The 8,443-nt window shown below is 38.6% G+C and overlaps 2 protein-coding genes across 2 annotated transcripts; one reads left to right on the top strand and one right to left on the bottom strand.

Moving 5' to 3' along the window:
* Positions 1-994: 994 nt before the first annotated feature.
* On the top strand, positions 995-3,880 carry LOC21394193 (sugar transport protein 14). The gene is made up of 4 exons (XM_010097078.2): positions 995-1,438; positions 2,234-2,556; positions 2,644-3,273; positions 3,356-3,880. Exons 1-4 carry the CDS (start codon positions 1,297-1,299, stop codon positions 3,800-3,802), a joined length of 1,542 nt encoding a protein of 513 aa, XP_010095380.1. The 5' UTR covers positions 995-1,296; the 3' UTR covers positions 3,803-3,880.
* A 515-nt stretch (positions 3,881-4,395) lies between these two features.
* On the bottom strand, positions 4,396-7,966 carry LOC21394192 (CRS2-associated factor 1, chloroplastic). The gene is made up of 5 exons (XM_010097077.2): positions 6,853-7,966; positions 6,361-6,488; positions 5,796-6,021; positions 5,575-5,702; positions 4,396-5,476 (listed from the first exon to the last, which is right to left on the bottom strand). The coding sequence occupies exons 1-5, from the start codon at positions 7,706-7,708 to the stop codon at positions 4,436-4,438; spliced, it is 2,379 nt and encodes a 792-aa protein (XP_010095379.1). The 5' UTR covers positions 7,709-7,966; the 3' UTR covers positions 4,396-4,435.
* Between the last annotated feature and the right edge of the window lie 477 nt (positions 7,967-8,443).

Here is an 8,443-nt window from a genome sequence, read left to right as displayed (position 1 = left end):
TTTTTTTTTTTTTTAATTTACTGAAGCAAGGTTTGATTTTATTATTATAATATACGAATGTATTTAAAGTTTGCCAACTTGGCAAGATATATTATATATGAAATTTGGATAAGATTGATGGTTTTAAAGTCTTTCTTGTTTGTATTTTATAATAGTAAATTCAAAGAGTTTTGGTCAAAGATAATCTACCTTATCTCTATCCAAGCTGGTGTACGGTTGAAACAAGTTGTTATTGCACCCCAAAAAAAAAAGAAATATAACTAAAATTTCAAAATCCGTTTTTTCCTTTCTCCCTACAAATTAGAAAATTTTTTCCCCTATTCAACATCTTGTCAAGCAACTTTGATCGCATAATCTTTTCATTATCTTATCATTAATCAATCACAGAAATTACTCTCCTCTATTTCCTCTTCTTTTTTTTTTTTTTTTAATTTTCTCCCGGCCTTTATTTGTCAATTAAATTAAAAGATCCCTCCTATTAATTGGCTAGTCACGCAATATTCATTTCTTTCCTTGAAGGGAATTGGATTTGCAATTTGCATGATACATTTTAGGTTAAGTGGGACAATAATGCATGACTGCTGACTTTTGCAAGTAGACCTTCAAAGCAAGATTCCCAGAAGTCGGATTCACAGTTTTTTATTCATCAATTTTTTCCACAGGTCGTTTTCTTATATTTTCTAATCATTTTGTCGTCTATAGAGAAATTATTGTTATTATAATTATTATTGTTATTAGTATATAAAGCTTTTCAAACTTGATGACTATATGTCGGTTCAATTTGATTAAAAGTACATTAAAATATTAGACAGAGCTGTACTTAAAAAGTATCTTTGTATACCTATACTATAAAAGAATATTGTGTTACATAGATATAGGTAATATTCATATGTTTTCTATTCATTTTATAGATTATTATGCATTATATGGAGCTTTTTATAGTAGTAATTACGTATTTCTCTGCGTTAAATTTTAATTAAAATCACGTCAAAATAGAAGTACGCTGAATTTTAATTAAAATCACGTTAAAATGCCGAGAGGGTATCCATTTCTTAACTACCAGAAAAATTATGTATTATATTTATACACGCACATAACCAATTGATTAAATTTTCAAACAAAAGCCTTTGTTTTTTAGTCTGATCTCATCGAGTTTGACTCCTGCCTCCTTTTAAGACGTTGTGCACTTGTTACGCACACTGTTATTTTCTCTGCTCTTAATCATCATTATGTGCTAATGTTGTGACAGATTCTTTTAGAGAGAGAAACACAGAGAAAGAGAGAGATTGTTGAGAAATGGCAGGTGGAGGATTTGTGAGTGGAGCGCCATCTGACAGGGCTCATCTTTATGAGTATAGGATTACTGGGTATTTCATATTTTCTTGCATTGTTGCAGCTCTTGGAGGTTCTCTGTTTGGATATGATCTCGGTGTTTCAGGTCAGTTTTCATTGATTTTCTTCACTTTTAGCCTTTTATTTCATCTGGGTATTTTACGTTGATGAACATCATCAAATTCTTTGAACTGGGTTGAAAGATTAATTGTTTTCTGACAAAGATTACTAGTTTTCAGAATTTCTTCACTTTTCTTGAGAGCCTGGCCGTCTTTTATATCTATTATTGTTGGCTGTATCTTAATTTTATTTTAATTTTTTTTATAAAGCAATTATTTTGTTTATGACAACAATTATTGGAAAAAAGCAAAATATGTCCTTGTCGTATTATCAAAAGGTGTCTGTCAGTATAATCTGAGATTCCTTTTAGATATTTTTATTCGCTTTTAAATGGTTGTATAGGGCCTAAAATTACTGGCAGAAAAGTGATATTGCAATGGAATGAACAAAATTAGTCTGCTTTTCTTCAGTCTGCTTGGGAATTTTCTGATCTGGTTTTGGAGTAGATTGGAGATATTTGGCTTAATTTTATTCATGATATCTGTATTTCCCTGTGGTGCAGCTAAATTCTCCTTTTTCATTACACAGCAGATAATTTAAGATCTGGAATAGCTTGAATACAATAAAGTTTCATTGATTCCTCACCTAATAATAGACATATTGATAATGACTGCCAAAAAAATGGCCTTGAAAAGTAGAAATCATTTCATAGTTGGATAAAACAAATTTAACCATTCCAATAAGGACCAAATAGAAAAAGGTAAAAGTAACAATTTTAATATTTTTTTAGTGTATCACTTCTGCCTAAAAGTAACAATTTTACTATTTATGGTAAATTTAGGTGGGGTAACTTCCATGGATGATTTCTTGAAGGAATTCTTCCCCAAAGTGTATCGGAGGAAGCAGAAGCACCTCAAAGAGACTGATTACTGCAAATATGACAACCAGATTCTCACACTCTTTACGTCATCCTTGTACTTTGCTGGTCTTGTTTCCACATTTGCTGCTTCCTATGTTACCAGGAACAAAGGCAGGCGTGCCAGCATCATTGTTGGATCGATCTCCTTCTTTTTAGGCGCAATTCTAAATGCGTTTGCAGTTAACATTGCGATGCTGATCATGGGACGAATCTTTCTCGGCATTGGCATTGGATTTGGCAACCAAGTAAGCAGCCAATCATTTTCTTGCAACAATTTGAATTTCAGGCAGTTTTCTTTGTTCGCTAAACGCTTTCTTGTTCTAATTGTACAGGCAGTTCCTTTATACCTTTCAGAAATGGCTCCTGCGAAAATTCGAGGAGCAGTCAACCAGCTGTTTCAGTTGACAACCTGCCTAGGAATCCTAATAGCTAACTTGATAAACTACGGAACTGAAAAGATCCATCCATGGGGCTGGAGATTGTCTCTCGGTTTAGCCACGGTGCCAGCAACTCTCATGTTTATTGGGGGACTGTTCCTTCCCGAGACTCCAAACAGTCTCGTGGAGCAAGGCAGATTAGAAGAAGGAAAAGAAGTACTTAAGAAAGTTAGAGGCACCTCAAAAGTTGATGCAGAGTTTGCTGATCTCATCGACGCGAGTGAAGCAGCACGGGCTATAAAGCACCCTTTTAGGAATCTCTTACAAAGAAGAAACCGTCCTCAGCTCGTATTAGGGGCTCTGGGAATTCCCGCATTCCAACAGCTCACTGGCATGAACTCCATTCTCTTCTATGCTCCTGTCATATTCCAGAGCTTAGGTTTCGGTTCGGGGGCATCTCTGTATTCGTCTGTAATCACCAGTGGAGCCCTTGTGGCCGCCACATTTATTTCAATGGCTTTTGTTGACAAGTTTGGCAGAAGAGCTTTCTTCTTAGAAGCTGGTGCTGAAATGATTTGCTGCTTGGTAAATGCACTTCTTAAGTACTAATTTTTTCTCATCTGAGAAACTGCATTTCGTAATAATCACTTACCTTTTCCCCTTGCAGATTGTTGTGGCCGTAACGCTTGCTCTAAAATTTGGACAAGGAGAGACCCTACCAAAAGGAGTTGGCATTTTGCTTGTTATTGTGATTTGTCTATTTGTTTTGGCTTATGGAAGGTCATGGGGCCCTCTGGGGTGGCTGGTTCCCAGCGAGCTCTTCCCGTTGGAAACTAGATCAGCTGGACAGAGTGTTGTCGTCTGCGTTAACCTCTTCTTCACAGCTCTTATAGCTCAGTGTTTCCTAGTATCACTTTGCCATCTTCAATACGGGATTTTCCTGCTCTTTGCTGGCTTAATATTCATTATGAGCAGCTTCATCTTCTTCCTCTTGCCAGAAACAAAGCAAGTTCCTATTGAAGAGATTTATCTTCTGTGGCAAAACCATCCATTCTGGAAAAGATACGTAAACGATGGGGAGCAAGTTGATGGGAAGTCAGGATCAAGAGTTTAGTTTACCAAAGGAAAAAGAACATTGTCCAAAATTGATGTTTTATAACTTGTTTTCTAAATGCAATTTATGAATATTAAACAGAGAGCAGCTTACCACTTTTATGTCTACTTTCCCTCGACGAGCCACCAAATTTGATTTTCTGCATTTTCACACAGAAGCCAAGTAAGAAAGTACTGTATGGTTTTCACAAGATTTCTAGGATGTTTGTTTCAAAGGTTCGTCGCTACTTCTGAATCATGGTTCTATCAAACTTCCAAAATGATTCAGTTGGTGAAATGTTGTATGTCAAACTCCAAGTGAGCTATGATCATTGGTGTTTTCTCTCATTATCTTATTCGCAATTATCCGACTTATAAATTTGGCAGTTCGCATTTCTAAACGTTTCTATCTGATGACATTTTATTAACCTTTTTCATGACCTCTTTAGAGAACTAAGAAAGTCTGCAAGTGCAGCTGTTGTCTAAGCATCAGACCCCAAATCTCTTGGCTTGAGAATTACTGATTTATTTCCAAGACCAAGAAAGCCCCATCAATAAACAAAATTTAAGAAATAGTGAAATGAAGAGAAAGGAAACATAAAATAAGAGAATGAATGAATGTAAATAATAAGTACATTTCTGAAAATAGTATACATCATGCTAATAGCTTGGCTAGTTCATCTACTCTTAGGCTTCCCTGGGGTACAACAACATTATCTAGATTTTCACCAAAATCTTTTCTCCTACGAGCTTTAGAAGCCTTTTTCCCGCTTCCTTCTTTCACATATATTGTTCGTATCTCTTTCGGTGCGAAGTCCTCGGTATCTTGCTTCTCATTCTCCAGAACCTCAGAATTTTTAACCATTACTTTCTTAGGCAGCATTTTCCTAGGCCTACCCTTAAAAACAGGCCCGGGTGGAGCGGACTGAGAAAAGGCAACCGTCCTTTGATAAACAACATCCGAATCCAAATTGTCCTCATCTAAAATAATTGCAAGCCCACCCACAACGGCTTGCTGTAAGAGAGAGAGTACTCCCTCTGTACAAGGTGCATTTAACCTTGTTGGCTGGTTGACATCTTGCAGAACTTCTGAAGGAACTTGCTCCTTCTCATTTGCTAAAGAATCTGCCTCAAAAAGAGCTGACTTCATTTCAGCATTTCCGTCAGCGACTTTGGGTATGATGGTATCCAATCCCAACATCGCTGTTGATAGTCCGTCACATTCTATACTATCCGATCTGGTTCCATTGGAGCCAGAATTTTCGGAGGTAGTTCCATTATAAGAGGTATTACTTGTATCTCCTAACCTATCATCTACAGGGATTTGTACATCTGATATCTTTTCAGTTGCAAATGTCTTTATTTCGTTTGAAACATCACCGGTTGTAGAACACGGCTCAACATATTCCACAGAAGATGAATCCTCTCTTCCCTCTGTGCCAATAACTTCATGGCTTCTGTTCAATGTGCTTGTTGTACTGATCAGTTCAAGACTTGCATCATTAACTGAGCCAGTCGACATTGCAACTTCTTCTCCTTCCACAGATGGTGCAACAGAAGTTACAATCTGAACATCAGATTCCTTAGCTTCATCGCGATCCTTTACTAGTTTTGGAAGGGAAGACTTCCAATCACATCCTCTCCATATAAGTATGTGCTCAAATGCAAATGATAATAGCACACAAGGGACTAGATCCTGCATTTGGATTTCAGAGAATTTTCATACCTTATCACATTTTTATGCATAACATTAGCACATAAGAAACAATTACCAGCAAAATTAAATTTGCAGACCTTGAGTTTAGCACCTATTTTCCGGTAGTCACTCCCATTCATCCCCTGACAATTAATTCGTACTAGTTCACACTCTTCAAATGCTTCTCTGACATGTTTTACCAGGTTATGGTATACTCCATTTTTCCCTATGTCAAGAAGCAGTGACATCATAAGTTTTCTGTTACCGCCTTTAGAATCAAGATAAGTTTAAGATAGCAAATTATGAATGAACAGGGTACCTAGCTTGCATATTGGCATTAGTTTATGCCCCTTCTTGCGCATTTCCTTTGCTTCTTCAAGTGTCAGACCCTCAGGGACCCGTTTAACCAGCCTAGGATATACAGGTGTAACGGGTTTCCAAAGCATGAGAGGAAAGCGTGGCCGAGTTCTATAGTTATAGTTTCTTCCTCGGAAAAGAAATATGACACCCCCTTTACCATATATAATCTTTCCTCCAGTTCTTTCCTGTAAAATATTAAATATTAATAACAACGAACTATCAACATAAAAGCTACTAAATATGCAAACCCATTCGTGTTGCATTACAACAAATCTTTATCCAGTTCTTTCTCTTCCCACGATTAGTAAGTATTATAACGTTCCAACACCGGACAATACTAGAAAGATAAAAGAATTGGACAAGAAAGGCCCCAATAAATGAATTGAAATAAAGTAAACAACGTCAGAATAAGCAACGAAACACTAATAACTCTTTTAAGCAAAATGGTATTTTTGCCGAATATAACTAATCACGCATAAAAAGGAAATAGCGGCTTCAGATGAGTAATGGCAAAAGGAACCAACCTCTAACTGCTCTTTAACGTTGTCCATGTCGACTGTACACACTCCTTTGCATTTGATCTTACAAACTCTCCGCCGCTTCCAATGAGCATGTATATTATCCAACATGTTATGCGTCAAACCATCTCTACCTGATAAAAAAAAAAAAAAAAAAAAAATTTGAAAATGCCAAGAGACCAAAACCTTTATCATTAATTACAACCTAAACAAGAAAACAAATTTCCAAAATTCAAAGTTCAAACTAGTTATAATCCCATAACCTAAACAAGAACATAACTCAGACTACTTCTAATATAACCATTGAGCTTAGTTTTATTGCATTTAGGTTCTTCATTGCTCAAGAAACAACAATGATACATAAAACAATAACAAACCACGGATACCTTTGCTCTCACTTTTCTCGAAAACCAAACAAATTATTTTTTAATTCCAAGATATCAATTTTTGACTTCACATTCAAATATAAAATAATCAATAACTAATTCAACTTCATACCCATGTTCATTTGCCTCTTGGTTTTTCTACATCCTTCAATCAAATCCTTAATCTCCTCCTCCGTCAAGGGCTCCCCCAAAATCTCCTCTCTTGACATCACGTACTTCGGCCCCGAGCCCGGCAAGAACGGCCCCGGCGCCTGCACCGGCTTGACGCCCTTCTTATGCGGCGGCGAAAGCCGAAACGAATCGAACTCCTTCAGCTTCTTCTTGCTCGGCGGCAACGGCGCCCGCCCGGTCCACGGCCTCGGCATTGTCGTCGGCCCAAACGGCGCGTACGGCGCCTCCCGGAGCTTAACCGGCTGCGCCTTCGGCGTCTCCGTGTAGCTGTACTTAAACTCGAAGGGAGCTCCATCGATCACGTAGGAAACCCCGTCCTCACCCACGCGAACGTCGGCCTTCCGCTCTACATCGCGCTTATCCTTCGGAAGACCAGAGAGTTCCTTCACCGCGATTTTTCGGACCCGGCGCAAAGGGCGAAAAGCCGGATGAGAGCGCGAATCGAAGCTGGGGTTAGGGTTTTTGGAGTACTTAGATTTCTTACCGGGAATTGAGGGCCTGGAAGGGGAAGAAGGTGTGCCGATGGACTTGAAGAACTCGCCGGTGGCGGAGCCGGCGGTGGAGGGACTGGCGGAGTCGGGGATGTCGGAAATTCTGGTGGCGGAATCGAAGCGGCGCTGTCGGCGGATGTCGTCCTCGATTTGCTGTAAGGTTCGGCGGCGCTCGTTGAACTTTTCAGCGTTGGCGTTGTTCCAGCGGGAGAAGCGGAGCTCGGTCGGAAGGCGGTGGTACTGGGGCGGAGAGGGGTTCAGGTGTGGCGCGAAAATGGGGAATGGAATGGGTAGTTTTAGCGCCATTTTTGGGAATTGAAGGAACTGAGAGAGAGAAGCTCAGGGGAGAGGCATTTGGAGAGGAGAGTTGCTGTTTGGGTGCGTAGGGCAACGCAACGCGGGTGAAACGACGTCGGAGCGGATAAGGGAGAGCAGAGAGCTTTGCGTGTTTTCCGATGGGAGTTTTGAGATTTTATGGAGGGGTTTTTGTGGTCGATGGTTCGGTGTCATCGGCGTGGGCTTTTTGCCATTAGCACAACTAAAGACATTTTTTGGTTTTTTTTTTTTATTTTTAAATTAACCAGTTAATTTGACTATATATTCTGCGAGGTGGTTATTTGATTTTATTACTTTATTTCATTTCGTTTGGTTTATATCTCTATGAAGTCGTAAGAAGTCTATTTTATTCTTTATTTATATCTGAATTCTTAACTCTCTAGTTTATTAAACTAGAATTAATCAATTAATCACTAATTGACCGTACTCTTTGTCTGAGATAAATGTCTTTTTACTTATTGTAAGTGATTTGTTTCAAACTTTAGGGTCCATTTAATTGGAGAAATGGAGAGTAGAAAGAAATAAGAAAGTTGAAGGGACGGATTGTAGTGTTGATAATCATTTTTGCATAAGGTCCATACAAGGGTTCAAATTCAATAATTCTATCACATGACAGGGCTCGTTTCGTGGACCCAAGCCACGCTTGGGAAACTCAGGTGGGCCATGGATAATTGAATGGGCCGATTTGTTTCTTAGTCTGATTCA

This window comes from Morus notabilis, unplaced genomic scaffold (assembly GCF_000414095.1).
Source record: "Morus notabilis unplaced genomic scaffold, ASM41409v2 Scaffold2235, whole genome shotgun sequence".
Taxonomy (NCBI): Eukaryota; Viridiplantae; Streptophyta; class Magnoliopsida; order Rosales; family Moraceae; genus Morus; species Morus notabilis.
This window is presented reverse-complemented; position numbering and strand designations above follow the sequence as displayed.

What these genes read in the sequence shown, in the direction of transcription:
- LOC21394193 (XM_010097078.2), top strand. Translation starts at nt 1,297, where the DNA reads ATGGCAGGTGGAGGATTTGTGAGTGGAGCGCCATCTGACAGGGCTCAT. An exon ending in GCATTGGATTTGGCAACCAA is followed by an intron (nt 2,557 to 2,643) that starts GTAAGCAGCCAA and finishes CTAATTGTACAG; the next exon opens with GCAGTTCCTTTATACCTTTC. An exon ending in CTGAAATGATTTGCTGCTTG is followed by an intron (nt 3,274 to 3,355) that starts GTAAATGCACTT and finishes TTCCCCTTGCAG; the next exon opens with ATTGTTGTGGCCGTAACGCT.
- LOC21394192 (XM_010097077.2), bottom strand. Translation starts at nt 7,708, where the DNA reads ATGGCGCTAAAACTACCCATTCCATTCCCCATTTTCGCGCCACACCTG. An exon ending in AATGCCAATATGCAAGCTAG is followed by an intron (nt 5,703 to 5,795) that starts GTACCCTGTTCA and finishes TTCTTGACATAG; the next exon opens with GGAAAAATGGAGTATACCAT. An exon ending in AAATAGGTGCTAAACTCAAG is followed by an intron (nt 5,477 to 5,574) that starts GTCTGCAAATTT and finishes ATCCAAATGCAG; the next exon opens with GATCTAGTCCCTTGTGTGCT.